At 45.0% G+C, this 22201-nt stretch overlaps 1 protein-coding gene across 2 annotated transcripts in view; it reads left to right on the forward strand.

The window, feature by feature from the left end:
- The first annotated feature begins 1695 nt into the window (after nucleotides 1-1695).
- LOC145351775 (organic cation/carnitine transporter 2-like) overlaps nucleotides 1696-22201 on the forward strand; it is an 88649-nt gene continuing 68143 nt past the window's right edge. The window contains exons 1-2 of one of the 2 annotated variants that reach the window (XM_080201399.1): nucleotides 1696-1919; nucleotides 2370-2818. In XM_080201399.1, coding sequence (XP_080057525.1) covers nucleotides 2429-2818 — 390 coding nt within the window. In that variant the 5' untranslated portion in view covers nucleotides 1696-1919; nucleotides 2370-2428. The remainder of the gene's footprint in view (nucleotides 1920-2369; nucleotides 2819-22201) is intronic. The other variant, XM_080201400.1, reaches the window with a different exon arrangement.

Raw genomic sequence — 22201 nt, forward strand, 5'->3', positions numbered from 1 at the left:
CTCATTTGTGCCTCAATGATGTTTCCTCTTGGTTTGCTCAGAACCATCTCCAGGAGATTACTCTTTAAATGTGGCAGACCCAGGATAATCCTGGAGTTTAGCAATTCCATGCCATCATCATCCACAGTAAGAAGTCTCACAACACCAGGTTAAAGTCCAACAGGAATCACAAGCTTTCGGAGCGCTGCTCATTCATCACAAAGGCTCTGATAGCTCGTGATTCCAAATAAATATGTTGGGCGTTAACCTAGTGTTGGGAGACTTCTTACTGAGTCCACCCCAGCCCAACGCCAGCATCTCCACTCATGATGATCATCATCTACAACATAGGCTGGACATGGTCTCCAATGGCTGCAGCCATGGTTGAGCCTCAGGATGCCTTTCTCTTCAAGACAGGTCCTGTAAAGGGCGGGTCCCCACGATCATCAGCTGCGATGGGATAGAAACAGTTTCCTTCTCCTCCTCTTCCACTCCCAGCAGCTCCTGCTCTCTCATGACGTGTGTGCGTGTCACACAGTGAACTCCGTCCTCTTGCTCTGCACTCTCTGGGATGTCAGTTTATAAACTGGTGTGTGGGTTTACATCCAGTTGAAAAAAAAATCAAAGTTATTTAGGAGGAGGGAATACTTGGAAAAAGTTGGTTTTGAGTCTGGATGACCCTTTGTCCAGATTCAGATGTTGGCTCTATTCTCTCTCCACAGCTGACAGACCTGCTGAGATTTTCCAGCATTTCACAATTTGCTCCCACTTTGTCCCAAAGGGAAAGCTGAACATGATGTCAATCCCTCAACGGGCAAAACAATCAGAAATATTAAATGACGCATAGTAGCACAGTGGTTAGCACTGCTGCTTCACTGTGTTAGGACTGGGGTTCAATTCCTGCGGCTTGGGTCACTGTCTATGTGGAGTTTGCACATTCTCCCTGTGTCTGAGTGGGTTTCCTCCAGATGCTCCGGTTTCCTCCCACAGTCTGAAAGACGTGCATTGACCTGAAAAGGTGTTGGACTGTGGTGGCGGGGGGAGTTTCACAGTAACTTCATTGCTGTATTAATGTAAGCCTTATTTGTGACTAATAAATGAATAGAAATAAAAAATGAGAACAGAAAATGATGAAAAATCTCAGCAAGTCTGACACTTGTGGAGAGAGAATCGCACTGATCCTGACTCGAAATGTTTGCTCTATTCTCTCTCAGTAAGAAGTCTCACAACACCAGGTTAAAGTCCAACCAATTTATTTGATAGTAATCCCACAAGTTGTCGGAAACGGTGTTCCTTCGTCAGGTTGTGGAAGGTTCAACACACCTGACGAAGGAACACCGTTTCCAAAAGCTTGTGGGATTACTATCAAATAAACTGGTTGGACTTTAACCTGGTGTTGTGAGACTTCTTACTGTGTTTACCCCAGTCCAACGCTGGCATCGCTACATCTCTTCTCTCTCCAGATGTTGTCCGAACTGCTGAGATTTTTCAGCATTGTGACAACTTGATTCAGATTCCTGCAGCCCCAGTATTTTGCCTTGATTACAGACTAATTGATCGACGGGCAAAAGTCTCCAGCACAAACGCAGTTAATAATTCATCCCACTGTCAGCAATGTCATTTGCCACGGCGTGAAGCTGGTTGAACTTCCTCGGACTGGCAGTCAGCAGGTGGGGAAGAGGGGGTGGGCACGCTAGTCCGTTTGAAATCTAAAGACATTCCACCACCACCACCACCCCAGCCCTCCCCCTGCACTGTCTCATCCCAGCAATCGGACTTCGGCTGCCTGAGACTGAGACTTCAGCAAGGAAGCAGCTCCAGGGAAGCTCCAGCACTGAACTGAATAAGGAACACACACACACACACACTCCATTCTCTCCTTTTATGGCAACAGCTGCCGTAAAGCAGGTGAGTGTGGAGGGACCGTTGGAAAGGACGAGGTGAGTTTCAAATGTCAATGAATGGGACACGGGTGGTGGGGGGGAGGGAGCCCAGATGTGGGTGGTAGGGGTAACTAACCAGGATAATCCCAAACACAGGGGAAAATGAGCTCGGAATGACTGTCTCCATATTCAATCCGCTTCAATAGATTGTTTTGTTTTAAAATGTACTTTTAATTCCATCCCAGTGGCAACAACAATCTTTGTGATAACATCAGTCGTGTCGTTTTTAAAAAAAAGTGTTTCCCCTTCTTGTGTAACAAGTTCAGTGCCGGCTGTTAACTGAAATAATAAAAAAATCTCTTTTAGAGTGCAGTAAGTTTTGGGAGGAGCTCTCTCAGAGCTGCGTGAGGATTGGATTAGTATTTATAGGTGGGAATGACTGAGATGGAAACAGAGTTTGAAAGCGCTCAAGGCTGTTCATTCCGTTCCGCCCTCCCTCCAACACAGATTGTTACAGTTTCTACGGAAGTTAATCGCTGCCAGTCTCTCCCTCCACTGTCACCAGCATGCGGGATTACGATGAAATCACCGCTTTCCTCGGAGAATGGGGACCCTACCAGAAAGTTATCTTCTTCCTCCTGAGCCTCAGCATCCTTCCCAATGGCTTCACTGGACTTTCCATGGTTTTCCTTGCGGATATCCCAGAGCATCGCTGTGTCATTCCCGGGAATCTCAATCTGAGTGAAGCGTGGATCAATAGGACTATCCCTCTGGAAATGGAAAATGGCAAACTCCAGCACAGCAAATGCAGACGGTACCGGCTGGATGTGATCGTGAATCTTTCACAGACTTCTCCCGACCCAGATTCCCTCAATATGTCTGAGCTAGAACAGGAGCCCTGTTTGGATGGTTGGGAGTACAGTAAGGATCAGTACATCTCCACCATCGTCAGCGAGGTAAGTGACTGAAGGAACACAATCATTGCGCTGACATATCTGAGAATAGATTGAGATATATTGGGATACCCTTTCTAAAATAAAAGGTCTCACAACACCAGGTTAAAGTCCAACAGATTTATTTTGAATCCCGAGTTTTCGGAGCGCTGCTCCTTTCTCAGGTGAGTGGAGAGTTGGATTCAGGAAGGGCAGATGTAGACACAGATTCAATTACAAGATAAAGGTTAGAATGTGAGTCTTTACAGGTAATCAAGTTTTTACAGGTACAGACAATCTGAGTGGCCAGAGGGATAATCACGGGTTAAACGGTGTGAATTGACAGTTGGTCAGATTTTGTAAGCCCAGGCAAAATGGTGAGGGTTACATGTAGTGTGACATAAACTCAAGATCCCAGTTGAACATAGAACATAGAACGTTACAGCGCAGAACAGGCCCTTCGGCCCTCGATGTTGCGCCGACCAATTAAGAAAAAAACAATGACCCTCTAACCTAAACCATTCCCTTTCCATCCATAAACCTATCCATGGACCTCTTAAACGCCCCCAAACTTGGCGCATCTACAACTGCAGCAGGCAGGGCATTCCATACCCTTACCACCCTCTGGGTAAAGAACCTACCTCTGACATCTGTCCTATAACTACCACCCCTTAATTTAAAGCTATGTCCCCTCGTGCTAGCTTTCTCCATCCGAGGAAAAAGGCTATCACTGTCCACCCTATCTAAACCTCTAATCATCTTGTACGTTTCAATAAGGTCTTCTCTTAGCCGCCTTCTTTCTAACGAAAACAACCTCAAATCCCTCCGCCTCTCCTCATAGGACCTTCCCTCCATACCAGGCAACATCCTGGTAAACCTCCTCTGCAACTTCTCCAATGCCTCCACATCTTTCTTATAATGTGGGGACAAGAACTGTACACAATACTCCAAGTGCGGCCGCACCAGAGTTTTGTACAGTTGCAACATGACGCTGCGGCTCTGAAATTCAATTCTCCTACCAATAAACACCAAGACACCGTATGCCTTCCTAACAACCTTATCGACTTGATTTCCAACTTTCAGGGATCTATGCACATATACACCTAGATCCCTCTGTTCGTCAACACTATTCAGAGTCCTACCGTTAGCCCTATACTCTACACATTCGTTATTCCTGCCAAAGTGAATTACCTCATACTTTTCTGCATTAAACTCCATTTGCCACCTCTCGGCCCAGCTCTGCAACTTGTCCAAGTCTCTCTGTAAACTATGACACCCCTCTTCACTATCTACCACTCCTCCGACTTTGGTGTCATCAGCAAATTTACTAATCCATCCTTCTATACTCTCATCCAGATCATTTATAAAGATTACAAACAGCAGTGGCTCAAAACAGATCCCTGAGGCACACCACTTGTAACTGAACTCCATGACGAATACTTTCCATCAACCACCACCCTCTGTCTTCTACCAGCTAGCCAATTCCTGATCCAATTAACTAAATCACCCTCAATCCCATACATCTGCATTTTCTGCAGAAGCCTTCCATGGGGAACCTTATCAAACGCCTTACTAAAGTCCATATATACCACGTCAACCGCCTTACCCCCATCCACCTCTTTGGTCACTTTTTCAAAAAACTCAATAAGGTTAGTAAGGCACGACCTACCCTTCACAAAACCATGATGACTATCTCCAAGCAATTCATTACTCTCTAAATAACTATAAATCCTATCCCTAATAATTTTTTCTAATACTTTGCCCACAACAGAAGTAAGACTTACCGGTCTATAATTCCCGGGAAAGTCTCTATTCCCCTTCTTAAACAATGGGACAAAATTCCCAGTTGAGGCTGGGATTATCTTGCAATTGCATCTCTGTCTATATATGCCATGTTTGTGAACCCAATTCTCCACTTCTCTGATGAAGGAGCAGCGCTCTGAAAGCTCGTGAATCCAAATAAACCTGATGGACTTTAAGCTGGTGTTATGAGACTTACTGTGCCTACCCCAGTTCAACGCCAGCATCTCCACATCACAAAATAAAATGAATAGATACATTTGAATCCAAACATTACCTGGCAACTGCAATTATCTTAATGTTTAACTTTGGTCATGAGGTGAAGATACCGGCGTTGGACTGGAGTGGGCACAATAAGAAGTCTCAGAAATTATATCCAAGTTCCGCATTCCTGAGGACGGCCTCAGCCGGGATCTTGCTTTCATGTCACACTACTTGTAACCCCTGTCATACTGCCTGGATTTGCAAAATCTTACCAACTGTCCTGGCTTGAGACAGTTTGCACTTCTTTAACCTGTGATTAGCCCTCTCTCCATACACACACTGTACCTGTAAGCATGGTGTGGAGATGTTGGCGTTGGACTCGGGTGGGCACAGTAAGAAGTCTCACAACACCAGCTTGTGGCTAAAAGTAGTGGGCGAGTAGAAGATTGGGAGAGGTTTAAAAATCAACAAAGATTGACGAAGAAGATGATAAAGAAAGGAAGGATAGACTATGAAGCTAAACTAGCACTAAATATAAAAAAAGGATAGTAAGAGTTTTTATAAATATATAAAGAGGAGGAGGCTGGCTAGGGTGAATGTTGGACCCTTAGAGGATGAGAGGGGGGATTTAGTGGTGGGGGATGAGGAAATGGCTGAGGCCTTAAATAAGTTTTTTGCCTCGGTCTTCACGGAGGAGGACGCGAATTGTTTGCCGGGTATTAAAGATAGGAGTATGGTAGGAGTTGAGGGCCTGAATGCGATTACTGTCACTAGAGAGGTAGTGCTTGATCGACTAGAGGAACTGATGGTGAACAAGTCCCCAGGACCAGATGGAATGCATCCCAGGGTTGTGAAGGAAATGGCAGAGGTGATAGTAGATGCCTTAGTGATTATTTTCCAAACCTCGCTGGATTCCAGGGAAGTGCCAGAAGATTGGAAAACGGCTAATGTTACGCCACTGTTTAAAAAGGGTAGCAGGCAAAAGGCAGGGAATTATAGGCTGGTTAGTTTAACGTCTGTTGTGGGAAAAATGCTTGAATCCGTCATCAAAGAAGAAATAGCGAGGCATCTTGAGAAGAATTGTTTGATAGAGCAGACGCAGCATGGATTCGTTAAGGGGAAGTCGTGTCTGACGAATTTATTGGAATTCTATGAGGATGTGACTAGTGCGGTAGACAGAGGGGAACTGGTGCATGTGGTGTTTCTCGATTTTCATAAGGTGCCGCACAAAATGTTGCTTCAGAAGGTTAGGGGGCATAGAGTTGGCGGTAAGGTGTTAGCGTGGATAGAGGATTGGTTGTCTAATAGGAGGCAGAGAGTTGGTATCAATGGGTGCTATTCTGATTGGCGGTTGGTGACTAGTGGAGTGCCCCAGGAATTGGTGCTGGGGCCTCAACTGTTTACCATTTATATAGTTGATCTGGAGGAGGGGGCTGAGTGTAGGGTGTCGAAATTTGCTGATGACACGAAGATAAGTGGAACAGCAAATTGTGCGGAGGGTGTGGAAAGCCTGCAGGGGGATCTGGATAGGCTGAGCGAGTGGGCGAGGACCTGGCAGATGGAGTACAATGTTAGCAAGTGTGAGGTTATCCACTTTGGCAGGAATAATAGTAGGAGGGATTACTATTTAAAGGGTGAAAAGCTGCAGCATGCTACGGTGCAGAGGGACCTGGGGGTCCTTGTGCATGAGTCGCAAAAACCCAGCCTGCAGGTGCAGCAGGTGATCAAGAAGGCGAATGGAATGCTGGCCTTCATAGCGAGGGGGATTGAATATAAAAGCAGGGAGGTCTTGCTGCAACTGTACAGGGCACTGGTGAAGTCGCAGCTGGAGTACTGTGTGCAGTTTTGGTCGCCGCACTTGCGCAAGGATATTTTGGCCTTGGAGGGAGTGCAGAGGAGGTTCACTAGGCTGACACCGGAGATGAGGGGGTTGAACTATGAAGAGAGGCTGAATAGACTGGGTTTGTACTCGTTGGAGTTTAGAAGGATGAGGGGGGATCTTATAGAGGTGTATAAGATGATGAATGGGATGGATAGAGTAGAGGTAGAGAGATTCTTCCCGCTGAGAAAGTACAGCAGGACTGGAGGGCACAGCCTCAAGATAAGGGGGGGGCAGTTCAGAACGGAGTTGAGGAGGAACTTTTTCACTCAAAGGGTGGTGAATCTCTGGAATTCTCTGCCCGTTGAAGTGGTGGAGGCTACCTCGCTAAATATATTTAAGACACGGGTAGATAGGTTTTTGGTAGGCAAAGAAATTAAGGGTTATAGGGAGAAAGCGGGAAAGTGGAACTGAGCCATTTCAGATCAGCCATGATTTTATTGAATGGCGGGGCAGGCTCGAAGGGCTAGATGGCCTACTCCTGCTCCTATTTCTTATGTTCTTAAGGTCCAACAGGTTTATTGGGAATCACGAGCTTTCGGAGCACTGCTCCTTCATCAGGTGGGTGGTCAGGACGCATAGTGTTGTGAGACTTCTTACTGTACTGTAAAGGCTTCATTACCTGTAAAGATTTGCACTCCAACCTTTCTTCACATTCTAATCTGTAATTATCTTGCCAGTTGTGTCTTTGCCTATATATGCCATATTTATGAACAAACCTCCACTCACCTGATGGAGGAGCAGTGCTCTGTAAGCTCGTGATTCCAAATAAATCTGTTGAACTTTAATTTTGTGTATTTGGTTTCCTGAGCATTAGGAATTTAAATTGTTTGTGATGTTGTTTCCCTCTTATATTGACTTTGCTCTGTTTCCAGTCTAAAATTTGCTACAATTAATGTCTTGCAATTCTAATTTCAATTAGAACTTCAACATAGTTGGATATTCTACAACCTCAAATTTGAGGCTAAGGGCATGAGAATACAGTTTAAATTTTGCTAGTTTATACCAGCTGCGGTGAATAAGAAATAGGAGAATTAGCCCCATAAGACTACTACGAGTCAACAAATCCTTCATAGCTGGTCTGATCAGGAGCAGCAAGGTGACACAGCGGTTAGCGCTGTTGCCTCATGGCACCAGGGACCCGGGTTCCATTTTGGCTTGAGGGTGACTGTATTTGTGGAATTGGATGATCTCTGTGTGGAGTTTGCACTTTCTCCCCGTGCCTGCTTGGTTTTCCTCCTAGTGCTCCGTTTTCCTTCCACAGTCCAAGGATGTACAGGTTAGGTGGATTGGCCATGCTCAATTGCCCTGTCCCAGTATGTGTAGGTTAGATGCATTAGCTGCAGTAAATGTGTGGAGTTACAGGGATAGAGAGGGGGAGGGGAGAGGCTAGTAAGAGATTCAGTGTGGGCTCAATGGGCCATATGGCCTCCTTCTGCACTAAGGATTCTGTGATTCTGGCTTTAATTCCAGTTTTCTGCCCTCTCCTAATCACAAACAGACAAGGAGCCCAACCCTCCCACCCCACTTCCTCCTGATCTAGGAATTAAGGCCAGCAATCTTGCATTTTTATGTGAGGTGCTTTAGGTTTAGTTTTGCTCTTGCAAAGTTTGTTCAGGCAGTGAGGAATTTGGAGATTTGTTGGTTTTGGATGGCAATGTTGCTCCATCCTGACAAAGAGGTCAGAAGTGATTTGTGACTTTGCCATTGAAAGGCTGCAGTACAACAATCTGGGCTGTAATTACACTCTCTTGGTCTGCAACACAGGGATATGGAACCCAAGCTGCAGAGAGGGAAAACTGCACACAGGAGGAGAAGGAAGGCTCTCCATAAAAGTCCTCACCACCACCCCCCCCGCCTGCCTTCAGACAGCACACCTCCTGCCTGCCTCCCATTCTCCTGCTTGGACACCAATAACTTGGGCCCCTGTTGTTCACTAATGAGATAGTCATTAATAGTCTGAAAGTAAGTGCGCATGTACAGCAGGCAGAAAAGCAGGCAAATGTTATGTTGGCTTTCATAGCAAGAGGATTTGAGTATAGAGAAAAGAAGGCTTTGTTGCAATTGTGTAGGGTGTTAGTGAGACTACACCAGGAGTATTGTGTGTAGTTTTGGTGACCTTATCTAAAGAAGGATGTGCCTGCTATAAAAGGAGTGCAACAAAAGTTGACCAGGCTGACTCCTGGGATGGCAGATCTGTCATATGAGAAGAGACTAAGTTGGTTTGGATTATATTCACTGGAGTTTAGAAGAGTGAGGGAGATTGCATAGAAACTTCCAAAATTCAAACAGGATTAGACAGGGTAGATTCAGAAATAATGTTCCCAATGGTGGGGGAGTTCAGAACTAGGGGGCATAGTTTGAGGAGAAGAGGTAAACCTTTTAGAATTGAGGTGAGGAGAAATTTCTTCACCCAGAGGCTGGTGAATGTGTGGAATTCACTACCACAAAAAGTAGTTGAAGCCAAAATGTTGTGTGATTTCAAGAAGAAATTAGACATAGCTCTTGGGGCTAAAGGGATCAAGGGCATGGGGAAAGGAGGGGGGGATTCAGAATATTGAATTCGGTGATCAATCATGATCAAAATGAACGGTGGAGCAGGCTCGAAGGGCCATATGGTCTACTCCTGCTTGTAGTCACAGAACTGAGCTGCCTCCTTCACCAGGACACCCAGCCTCACAGCTGGGTGAAGATGGCACTGCCGGTGGTTGTCTGTGTAACCATTGCTCTCAACTTCCACAGAAGTAGATTTTTCCAGGCAAGATCAGGTGGCATTGCCAACCTTTCTCAGTTTGCTCCCCACTGATAAATCTGAGCGTGTCTGTCACATTGGAGAGTGACAGGAGGACCAGGTTTGTGGTTTTGACAGTATAGTGGGTTCACTATTTAAAAAAATTGTCCATAGGATTAGGCCAGCATTTATTTCCCATCCTGAAGTGTTCTTGAGAAGGTGACGGTGAGCCGCTTTCTTGAATTGCTGCAGTCCATAGGATGTGAGTGCACCCAGAGTGCTGGTCGAGAGGTTATGGTAATGAAGGAATGGCAATATATTGCAAAATCAGGATGGTTGGTAGGGACCTTGCAGCTGGTGGCATTCCCATGCACTGCTGCCCCTGATGCTTTTTTGTTGCCTAAAAGCAACAAGGGCAGCAGTGAGATTGCGGGGGCGATCTTAGCAAAAAAATTCTAAGTGCCAAACGAGCGTGGGAATGAGAGAGTGTCAGACTTGTATTTTGGGTGAGTTAGGAAAAGCAATCTTATGGCACTTTATCAAAAAAAAGGTGCCAAGATGTGACTCTCGCCAGTAGGGGTGGGGCAGAGCCTAATCTTACCAGGGAAGCCAGCTGCTGATCTCTAGGAATACCATTGCATTCCCCCAACTGATCACCACCCCAAATCACTGCCCTGAACCACTGCCTCAAAAATCCCCCACCCTGATAACCGCCCTGGCCAATTGCACTCCTCCCCCCCCATGCAATCATTCATCACTTTGACCAATCCCACCCCACCCACCCCGCTGATGGCCATTCTGACTGATCACAGCAGGGCAAGGTTTATAATTGGGGCAGGGGTAATTATGGTGCAATTAGGCAAGAATTAGGGAGCATAAGATGGGAACAGAAACTGTCAGGTATGGGCACAAACGAAAAGTGGAACTTTTTCAAGGAACAAATACTGCGTGTCCTTGATAGGTATGTCCCTGGCAGGCAGGGAGGAAATGGCCGAGTGAGGGAACCATGGTTCACAAAGGAGGTTGAATGTCTTGTCAAGAGGAAAAAGGAAGCGTATGTAAGGATGAAAAAACAAGGTTCAGTTGGGTCGCTTGAGGGTTACAAGGTAGTAGGAATGAGTTAAAAAATGTGCTTAGGAGAGCTAGGAGGGTGCATGAGAAGTCCTTGTTGGGTCGGATAAAGGAAAACCCTAAGGCTTTTTACTCTTATGTGAGAAATAAAAGAGTAACCAGGGTGAGTTAGGGCCAGTTAAGGATAGTTGTGGGAACTTGTTCATGGAATCAGAAGAGATAGGTGAGGCTTTGAATGAATACTTTTCTTCAGTGTTCACTAAGGAGAGGGGCCATGTTTTTGAGGATGAGAGTGTGACACAGGCTGATAGGATGGAGGAGGTAGATGTTCTGAGGGAAGATGTATTAGTAATTTTGAAAAACCTGAGGGTTGATAAGTCTCCTGGGCCTGATGGGGTACATAAGAACATAAGAACATAAGAAATAGGAGCAGGAGTAGGCCATCTAGCCCTTCGAGCCTGCCCCGCCATTCAATAAGATCATGGCTGATCTGTCGTGGCTCAGTTCCACTTTCCCGCCCTCTCACCATAACCCTTAATCCCCTCTTTTATCAAGAACCCATCAACCCGCTTCTTAAAAATATTTAGCGAGGCAGCCTCCATCACTTCAACGGGCAGAGAATTCCAGAGATTCACCACCCTTTGAGTGAAGAAGTTCCTCCTCAACTCCGTTCTAAACCGCCTCCCCTTTATCTTGAGGCTGTGCCCCCTAGTCCTACTGTCTTTTTTGAGCGGGAAGAGTCTCACATCCTAGGATACTTTGGGAGGCAAGGGATGAGATTGCAGAGCCTTTAGCTTTGATCTTTGGGTCCTCGCTGTCCACGGGGATTGTGCCAGAGGACTGGAGAGTGGCGAATGTTGTTCCTCTCTTTAAGCAAGGAAATAGGAATGACTCTGGTAATTATAGGCCAGTTAGTCTTACTTCGGTGGTCAGTAAGTTAATGGAAAGCGTCCTGAGAGACAGGATTATGACCATTTGGAAAGATGCAGTTTAATCCGGGATAATCAGCATGGTTTTGTGAGGGGTAAGTCCTGCTTCACAAACTTGATTGAATTCTTTGAGGAGGTAATTAAGTGTGTGGATGAAGGTAGAGCAGTTGATGTCGTATAAATGGATTTTATAAGGCGTTTGACAAGATTCTCCATGGTAAGCTCATGAAGAAAGTAAGGAGGTGTGGGATAGAAGGAAATTTGGCCGATTGGATAAGTAACTGGCTGTCTCATAGAAGCCAGGGGGTAGTAGTAGAGGGAAAATTTTCAGACTGGAGGCCAGTTACCAGCGGTGTACCACAGGGATCAGTGCTGGGCCCTCTGCTATTTGTGATTTTTATCAATGACTTGAAAGAGGGGGCTGAGTGGTGGGTTAGTAAATTCGCTGATGACTCCAAGATTGATGGAGTAGTGGATGAGGTGGAGGGCTCTTGTAGGCTGCAAAGAGACATTGATAGAGTGCAGAGCTGGGCCGAAAAGTGGCAGTTGGAGTTTAACTCTGATAAGTGCAAGGTGATTCATTTTGGTAGGACAGACTTGAATGCGGATTACAGGGTCAACGGCAGGGTTCTGAGGAATGTGGAGGAACAGAGAGATCTTGGGGTTCATATCCACAGATTTCTGAACGTTGCTACTCAAGTGGATAGAGCCATGAAGAAGGCTTATAGTGGGTTAGCGTTTATTAACAGGGGGTTTGAGTTTAAGAGCTGTGGGGTTATGCTGCAACTATACCGGACCATGGTGAGACCACATTTGGAATATTGTGTGCAATTCTGGTCATCTCACTATAAGAAGGATGCGGAAACATTGGAGAGAGTGCAGAGGAGATTTACCAGAATGCTGTCTGGTTTGGAGGAGAGGTCTTATGAGGAAAGGTCGAGGGAGCTGGGGCTTTTCTCTTTTGAGCGGAGGAGGATGAGAGATGACTTAACAGAGGTTTATAAGATGATAAGGGGGATAGATAGATGGACGTGCAGAGGCTATTTCCTTGGGTGGATGTAGCTGTTAATTAGGGCATAACTTTAAGGTTCATGTTGGGAGATATAGGAGGGATGTGTGAGGGAGATTCTTTACCTTTGGGGTGTGGAATGCACTGCCTGCTGTGATAGTGGAGTCAGACACTTTAGGATCTTTCAAGCGGTTATTGGATAGGCACATGGAGCGCACCAGAATGATAGGGAGTGGGGAAGCTTGATCTTGGGTTTGGACATAGCTCGGCACAACATCAAGGGCTGAAGGGCCTGTACTATGTTGTACCTTTCTATGTTTCTATCAACCCCTCCTCTACAGAGTTTATTCCCCCCCCCCCCAACAGAACTCACCTCTCTCAGGGAGTACTGATGGGCAGTGTCAGGGTGCCAGGCTGTTAGTACTAGGCTGGCCCTGCCCAAGGGGCACTGCCCAGCTCTATCCCCGATCACCGGTGAGGCCATCTCGTCTGCTCTGCGTTGGTGGGAAAGCATTGAAGGAATCTTGAAATCAGCTTCACACCCAAGCTGATTTCACTGGCAAATCAGTGTCGATAACACTGCAACAGGTAAGAAACTGGGCGTGAACTTGATCTTTCCCCGTTGTCCGATCTTACTGGCTCACCACGTCAATCAACTGGCATGACAAGCCGATAACATCACCCCTGTGGGATTGGAAGGTACTGTCAAAGAAGTCTTGGTGCATTGCTCCAGTGCCCCTTGTAGATGGTACACACTGCTGCCACTGTGTAAAGGTGGTTAAGGGAGTCAATTTTCAATATGGTCGTTGTAGTGGTAACCATGCGGGTTTTTTTGACTGGCTAATGTCAAGTTTCTTCAGTGTTGTTGGAACTACACGTATCCAGACAACTGCAAGCTTTTCATCATACATACATATACAATAGCACGAATTAGGAGCAGGAGTAGGCCTCTCAAGCCATTGATATTTCTCCGTTGTTCAAAAAGATCATAGCTGATCTGGTTGTAACTTCTATCCCACATCCGTGATAACCTTTCATCCCATCGTTAATCAATAAACTATCTAGTGAACTATCTAGTGGGATTTAGAACAGTTTTCCCACCAATTCAGCACTTTTGGGAGAATCGTGCCCCCCCTCCCCAGATTTTTTTTGTCACAGAATACTCGACCTCTGACCGATTTGTGCATCCGCTATGTATATGTGGCTGTTTCATTAAGTTTCCGGTCAATGGTGTTCACCAGCATGTTGATGGTTGGGGATGACAATACCTTTGAATGCCAAAAGGAAGTTGTTAAGACTCTCCCTCTTATTGGAGATGGTCATTGTCTGCCATTCCCAACTTTGGAGCCTGGGCCTAAATGTTGTCTAAGTCTTGCTGCATGTGAGCAAGGACTAGTTCATTGTCTCAACAGTCATGAGTAGAACTTTGAATGCTATGCACTCATCAAAGAGGGCGTGACCTTATGATAGAGTGAAGGCTATTAATGAAGCAATTGAAGATTGTTAGGCTGAGGACACTGTACTAAGAAATTCATAAGGACTCTCCTAGGAGAAAGTTGATTGGCCTCAAACAACCCTTCCTTTGTGTTAACTATGAGTTCAAGCATGTGAAAAGATTTGACGATAATTCTTATTGACTTAAATTTTAATTGAATTAAGATACTACCTTGATGTCTCCAGCCATCCACATCCTACTGCCGCCACCAGCGAGAAAGGAGAATTTGGCACTCAGACAAATCTCTATTCATTGCAGCGGGATTGGAGACTCCCAACTGTGAGTGAGGTCAGATAACCCAGTTCACCATTATCTTGCATGTTTTGTCTTGTCCATGTTCAGACCAATACTATAATGAGCTCTGGACATAAGTTGTCTTTGCAGAACCCACACTGACCATTGGTAAGCATGTTGGTGGCATTGATAGTACTGTGGATGACCCTTTCATAGCTTTGCTGTGATTGAGCTTAGACGGGTAAGAGTGGAGGGGATTTAGGGGCTTTAATTGCTGAATTAAATTTGCTTTTTGTGGACAGGACATTTTACTTGTTAATGTTGTAGCTATATGAAGTAACTTAGCTAAAGACACAGCTAATTCTGGAGCCCTAGGGATGTTGTCATGGCCCATAATTGCATTCAGTACATCCAACTGTTTTCTTTCATTCATTTGTAGAATATGGGCATCACTGGCTGGCCAACATTTATTGCCTGTCACTGGTTGCCCTTGAGAAGGTGGTGGTGAGCCACTTCTTGAAATGCTACATTCCACCTGCTGTAGGTAGACCCCTCATGTCATTAGGGAAGGAATTCCAGCACTTTGACCCAGTGACTGCGAAGAAATGGCAATGTATTTGTAAGTCAGGATCGCGAGTGGCTTGGAGGGGACCTTGTAGATGGTGGTGTTCCCAAGGGTGTGCTGCCCTTGTCCTCCTAGTTAGAAATGGTCATGGATTTGGAAGGTGCTGCCTAAGGGCCTTTGGTGAATTGGTGAACTTACTAGTTCAGAAAATTGCAACAATGGCCTTTAAGAAACTGAAGGGGTAAAACATTGCGATTGTGCTAAGGCATCAAGTGGCCATGGCATGAAAATGAACTGGCGGGCTAGGCTGCAGGGGACATCACAATCCCACCTGGATCCTGCCTTCACAGGTTCACACCTAAATAGATCAGTGATTGAGATCGGCTGATTCTACTTACTGTCCTGATACTGCGATGAAACATCCACCATGTCAGGTTGACCACATCAAACTCCAGGATCAGCCTCTGCACAAATAGGCAGTGAAGTATTTGGGTCCTCTTAGTTTGGATGACCATGAGGACCATGGGGAAATCACCGAGAATGAGTTTCCATGGTAACAGGCAGTGGCCTGCTCATCTGGAACTCATTGCCTGAGGCTGTCAGGGTGCATGCATAATAGAGTCCTCAATTCTCCTCATACATCAAGTTTTTCATTCCTGAAATCATTCTCGTGAACCTCCTCTGGATCCTTTCCAGGACCAGCACATCTGTCCTTAGATACAGGGCACAAAATTGCTCACATTATTCCAAATGTGGCCTGACCAAAGTCTTATAAAGCCTCAGCAGTACATCCCTACCTTTGTATTCTAGTCCTCGTGAAATGAATGCTAACATTGAACAAAGAACAAAGAGCAACACAGCACGGGAAACAGGCCCTTCAGCCCAACGAGCCCGTGCCGCCATTTTAACAAATTGCATTTGCTTTCCTAACTACCAACATAACCTGCAAATTAACCTTAAGAGAATCCTGAATTCAAGACTCCCATGTCCTTTGTGCTTCTGATTTCTGAATTCTCTCCCAATTTAGAAAATAATTTATGCCTCAATTCTTCCTAGCAAATTTCATAACCTCACATTTTCCCACATTGTATTCCATCTGCTACTTCTTTGCCCATTTTCCTAACTCATCCATGTGCTTCTCCAGCCTACCACCTCCACAATGCTACTTGTCCCTCCGCCTGTCTTTGTATCATCTGCAAACTTAGCCACAATGCCCTCAGTTCCTTCATCCAGATCATTGATGTATAAAGTGAAAAGCTGTGGTCCCGACAATGGTCTCTGTGGAATTCACCAGCTGCCCTCCTGAAAGGACCCTTTTATCCCCACTCTCTGCCTTCTGCCAGTCAGCCAATCTTCAATCCATGCTAGTACCTTGTCTCTAAGGAAGGATATGCTGGTCCTGGAAAGGGTCCAGAGGAGGTTCACGAGAATGATGCCAGGAATGAAAAGCTTGATGTATGAGGAGGATTGAGGACTCTATCACGCATGCACCCTTGACAGAGTCAAGTAAGGAGTTCCAGCTGGGCAGGCCCCTGCCTGTTGTCATGGAAACTCATACTCAGTGATTTCCCCATGGACCTACCTCATGGGGGATATCACAGTTGGTAAAGGCAACATATAACTGAGCCATCCAAACTAAGAGAACCCACATATTTCACTGCCCATTTGTGTGGAGGCTGATGCCAGAGTTTGATGTGGTCAACTTGACATGGCAGACATTTCATTTCAGTCTTAGGACAATAAGTAGAATGGATTCTTATCTTACTCAGCAGCCTCCTGTGGCACATCTTGTCAAAGGCCTTCGGGAAATCCATGTAGATAACATCATTGGCTCTCCTTTGTGTAACCTGCTTGTTACCTCCTCAATGAATTCTACCAGATTTGTCAGACATGGCCTCCTGTTTATGAACCATGCTGACTTTGCCCTATTTTACCATGCGCTTCCAAATACTCCAAAATCTCATCTTAATAACAGACACTAACATCTTAGCAATCTGTACTCGATGGAGTTTAGAAGGATGAGGGGGGAATCTAGTCGAAACTTGCAGAATACTGAGAGGCCTAGATAGAATAGACATGGAGAAGATGGTTCCACTAATGGGAGATACTAGAACTTGAGGGCTCAGAGTGAAATTCCTTTAAAACTGAGATGAGGAGGAATTTCTTCAGCTAGAGAGTGGTGGATCTGTGGAACTTATTGCTACAGAAGGCTGAGGAGGTCAGGGCATTGAGTGTCTTTAAAATAGAGATGAATAGGCTCTTGATCAATAGGGGATCAAGGGTTACAGGAAAAAGACAGAAGAATGGAGATGAGAATCATATAGGCCTTGATTAAATGGCAGAGCAGACGTGGTGAGCTGAATGGCCTAATTCTGCTCCTATGTCTCATGGTCTAATTACCAAGGTCAGGCTAACCTGCCTGTAATTTCCTGTCATTTTCCTCCCTCCCATCTTAAGTAGGGCGTCCTCTGGGCCTCTCCCTGACTGCAGTGATTCCTGAAAGATCACCCCCAATGCCTCCACTATTGCTTCAGCTTATCTCCTTCAGAACTCCGGGGTGTAGTCCATCCAGTCCAGGTGATTTATCCGCCTTCCGACCTTGCAGCTTCCCTAGACTAAACTTGGGGAGGAGAGGGGGTGGGGGGTTGGTGTTGTGTGGATAGCCCCACAAGGTCCATGAGGAATCACTGACTGATCTCCCTGTGGAGTTCATTGAGTATGAGTTCCTCTGGTAACAGGCAATGGCTTGCCCAGTTGGAACTCATTCCCTGATCCTTTTATAAGGCAGGCCTAGGACTGGGCCTGCTGAACTTTAGTCCCAAACAGGAACTAGCGTGTGTATGTACGCCACAGTAGTGATTTTACTTCGCATTTTGTAATAAACTATGTCCTTATTCAGTCGGGCTTCCTGAGCTATTACAGCAGCTAAATGATCTGGAAGGGTTGATTTATGATGACCATGCTAAATTGCCCCTTAGTGTCCAAAGGTGTGTAGGTTAGGTGGATTGGCCATGCAAAATTGCCCCTTAGTATTCAAAGATGTGTAGGCTAAGTGGATTTGCCAATGGTAAATGTGTGGGGCTACGGGGTTGGGTGGGGACGGAGGTGTGAGCCTGGATAAGATGCTGTTTCGAAGAGTGGGTGCAGACTTGATGGGCTGAATGGCCTCTTTCTGCACTGTAGGGATTCTGTGGATTCTACAGTGCTGAATCATTTACCCTGCACCACCCATCCCACTCCTGCCGCCCAGCTAGATGCATGAGCACAAAACCTTCCTTGTTGTTGATTCAGTTCAGAAGCTTCAAGGGGAGCTGGATTGTTGAGCAAGTGGTGGTGTGCGCTGTGATCTGTCCTTTCTAACACCAAAACGGTTCTAATTAGCAGATTGTGCGGCGGCACCCTTTTAATTGATTGTTGAAGTTAGGAATCTGTGAGGTTCCGTGTGAGCTGCAGCCAGTGGAGCTGTTAGTCCACCCCCATTTGGCCTGCCCTCACCTTTTGTGCCCTGTACTAATCTCAAGTGACTGGATTTGAATAACTGATTTCAGCTCACACTGAGCACAAAATTGGAAAGGATTGTCAGCAATGACGGCGTTCCATGGCCCCAAGCCACGTGCTGATCTGATCTGCGAATCTGTTCATATTGGCAGTGAGTAATGGAGGCACAGCCTTCTCTCATCACGCAGGCATTTCTGATACTTTGGCTCATAGTCTGCTCTTTCACATTGAGAGAAAGGGGGAGCCAGATCAAGTGCTATATTTAGATTCCGAACTTGATTTTGTTCACCTCATAGTATTTTAACAATTCCTGATGTGTCAGACGATCAAAGGTTGATCAGTCCAAAGATTCCAGTTTACAGTAGTTAATAGTTGAACAAATCCAGTAATTAAATCATTATCAACTGCAGGAGTCATTAGGTACTTTCAACCAGTCATTAGTTCAGACATCCAGTTACTCGTGCATGGAGGATGGTCAAGTACAGTAATTTCCCATGATTTTGCCAATTTTTCTTATGGTCCCTAAAAGGGTAGGGGGTTTTAATTCAATTGGGCGTCATGGTCAGTGCAGGCTTGGAAGGCCGAAGAGCCTGTTCCTATGCTGTAATTTTTTTTTGTTCTTTTCCTTACCTTGTCCCATAGGCAATAATGTGTATGTGTTGAAATGCTGAGTTCACGTTTGGTGATTTGATACAGATGCATTAGTTTACAGTCACTGTTTGTTATGACCAGGTCAATAGGGGTGAAGTGACTTCTCTCTTTGTCCCACTCCTGGGATGGTTATAACAGGGTGTGAATTTTAAAAAGGAGATAAAATGGTAATTCAATATCCATATACATACCTGTGTGTAGCTTAATGATTGCTTAGTAAATAAGTCAGCCAGGTTTTTTACATTAAAAGGAAAGAGATAGTTTTATTGCTAAAACTTACTCAGGTTAGGATGCAGAAACTATTAACAAAACATTTAAGTTGCACAAATGCATCCAGCTACATCTAGGGGATAGCACGGTGGCACAGTAGTTAGCAATGCTGCCTCAGACCGCTCAGGGACCCTGGTTCAATTCTGACCTTGGGTCACTGTGTGGAATTTGCACATTTTCCCCATACCTGCATGGGTTTCCTCTGGGTACTCTGGTTTCCTCCCACACTCCAAAAATGTGCGGGTTAGGTGGACAGGCCATGCTAAATTGCCCTTTAGTGTCAGGGGAATTAACAGAGTAAATGCGTGAGGTTGCGGGGATGGAGCCTGGGTGGGATTGTTGTCGGTGCAGGCTCAATGGCCTCCTCCTGCACTGTAGGGATTCTATGATTCTATTCTGTTCTATACCCACTAATGTAAGAACAATACTCAGATAATCCCCCTGTCCCAAGCATGCAACTAAAAAATTATATCTGCAGAATATCAGATCTTAAAACTTAGCCAACAAAAAATTGCAGTAAAAGAAAACATGGAATATCCAGATGCTTGTTTACAACAGCAGCTGCTGGTACTTGGGTTTCTCACTGAAACAGCCATTCTGCAATCATAGCTGGTTAATTTCCTTGACTCTTGAAGACAGTGGAGTTAATTCACAATTCCCCTTTAACTCTCGGTTTGCAGCAATGAGGTTTTCTGGTGGCTTTTCAAATCACAAACAGCTTTGATGCAAGGTGTTTCAGCTGTTGTCTCTTCTGTCCTGGTATTAGTCCCTCCCTGACTATTAGTTCAAATCCAATATCCTTTTACACCCAGGAGCTGGGTGGCTTGACTTTTTTCTGGTTCCAATATAGGCCACTATCTGTGAGAGCTCTGTAAACTCCAAACACTGGGTTAGACATGCCTCCGATTGGGGCGATTTTGGTTGGGGAGGGGGGGAGGGAGGGTGGTAATGTAAAATAGCATGGACGCCAGCCTCCCCACGTTTCTACCCAGCCCCGAGATCACCCCAATAATATGAAGGGCATTGACATAGTTTTCAGCATACCTTTTAACATGTTATAACGAATAACAAATGGTCACTTGAGCTTATTGATGCTGTTCATACCATAACATGTTTGGCACGGGCAGTTAAGCATGAAGTGCTCACAATTTGTGTGGACAAAAGCGAAGTCTACAAAGTGAATCAGCAGACTGACCAAGCCACCCAGATTTGTACAAAAATCTGTCCTCTGTTGGAGGAACAGGAATTTAGTGATAATAGGAGGTAGTATCATGAGGGGGACTGGCAAAGTTCTCTGCAGTTAAAAGTGAGAGTAAAGTAGGCTTGATATCACTATTGATTTTGAATTCAATAAAAAATATCTGGAATTAAAAATTTACCGATGACCATGAAACCATTGTCAATTGTCGGAAAAACCCATCTGGTTCACGTATGTCCTTTAGGGAAGGAAATCTGCCCTCCTTACCTGGTCTGGCCTACCTGTGACTCCAGGGTCACAGCAATGTCGTTAACTTTCAAATGCTCTCTGAAATGGCCCAGAAAGCCACTTCATTCAAGGGCTACTAGGGTTGGACAATAAATGCTGGCCAGCTAGCGACACCCACGTCCCACAACTAAGTAAAAAAAGTTATTGCTGCCTGCTGGGTGCCAGGGCTCAGGACATTTTCTCAAGGCTGGAGAGGAACTTACGTTGGGAGGGGGGAGGATCCAGTGTCATTGCCTTAGAGGTTCCTCTCCAAGTCACTAACCAGACTTGGAAATATATCATCTTTCCTTCATTGTCGCTGGATCAAAATCTGGGAATTCGCTTCCTAACAGCACTGTTGTTGTACCTACACATCAGGGACTACAGCAGTTCAAGAAGGTAGCTCACTACCACCTTCTGGATGATAATTAGTGATGGGCAATAAATGCTGGCCTCGGCAGTGACATCCCAAAAGTGAATTAAAAAAGATTGAATTTTGTATCCAGTTTGAAAGGGTCAAAGTCCAGTGTGGGTCTAAGTCCAGTTCTTTAAACTTAAATAGAGACAACTATATTGACATGAAAGCTGAGCTAACTAAAGCGAAATGGATACCAAGCTAAAGGATAGATCAATACAAAATCATTGGCAGATTTGTAAGGAAATATTTCAGAATAAAAATATTCCAGCTAGAAATAAAAATTCTAAGTGGCAGATCCATCATCTAGAGTTAACTCAAGAAGTTAGGGAAAGTATCAAACTTAAGGAGAAAGAATATAACTGCCAAAGGTGAGTTGCAGGTCAGAAAATAAAGCATGGCAGAGAATGACTAAAAGATTAATCAGGAGAAAGAAATAAGTCTGAAAGAAAGATGGAAGATGGCTGTATGAGAGGAGAAATGTGTATGAGAAGAAGATCGTTCAGAATATAAAAACAGATAGCTTTTAAAGGTATTTCAAAAGGAGGAATGTAAGTGAAGTGGGTGTTGATTCTGTAGAGAGTGAGAATGGGGAGTTAATAATAGACAATATGAAAATGACAAATTAAATGAATAAATATTTTACTTCTGTCTTCACTATAGAAGATGCAGAAACATTCCAGGATTAGCTGTAAATCAGAAAGTGGAAGGGAGAGAGGAACTTGGTGAAATTGCAATCCTTGAGAAGCAGTACTCAGCAACCCGATGGAGTTATAGAGTCATAGAATCATAGAAGTTTACCGCTTGGAAATAGGCCCTTCAGCCCAATTTGCTCAGATAAATCCCTGGTCCTGATGGACTTCATCCTTAGTTTTTATAAGATGTGGTGATGTTTTGGCTCAAATCTGGAATAGTTCCATCAGACTGGAAATTGGAAAATATCATCCCTCCTCTATTCATGCAGGGAGGGAGATAGAAAGCAGGAAACTGTAGGCAAGTTCACTAGACATCTGCCAGGCGGAAGATGCCAGAATTGATCATTAAAGAGGTTGCACCCAGACACTTAGAGAATCTCAAAGCCTTGGGATGAGTCAGCATGGTTTGGTGAAAAGAATATGATACTTTGAGTTTTTCGATGGAGTAACATGCATTCTGAATAAGTATACTTGAATTTCCAAAGACATTTCGTAA

Source organism: Carcharhinus amblyrhynchos, chromosome 13 (assembly GCF_965287045.1).
Source record: "Carcharhinus amblyrhynchos chromosome 13, sCarAmb.v2.hapA, whole genome shotgun sequence".
NCBI lineage: Eukaryota > Metazoa > Chordata > Chondrichthyes > Carcharhiniformes > Carcharhinidae > Carcharhinus > Carcharhinus amblyrhynchos.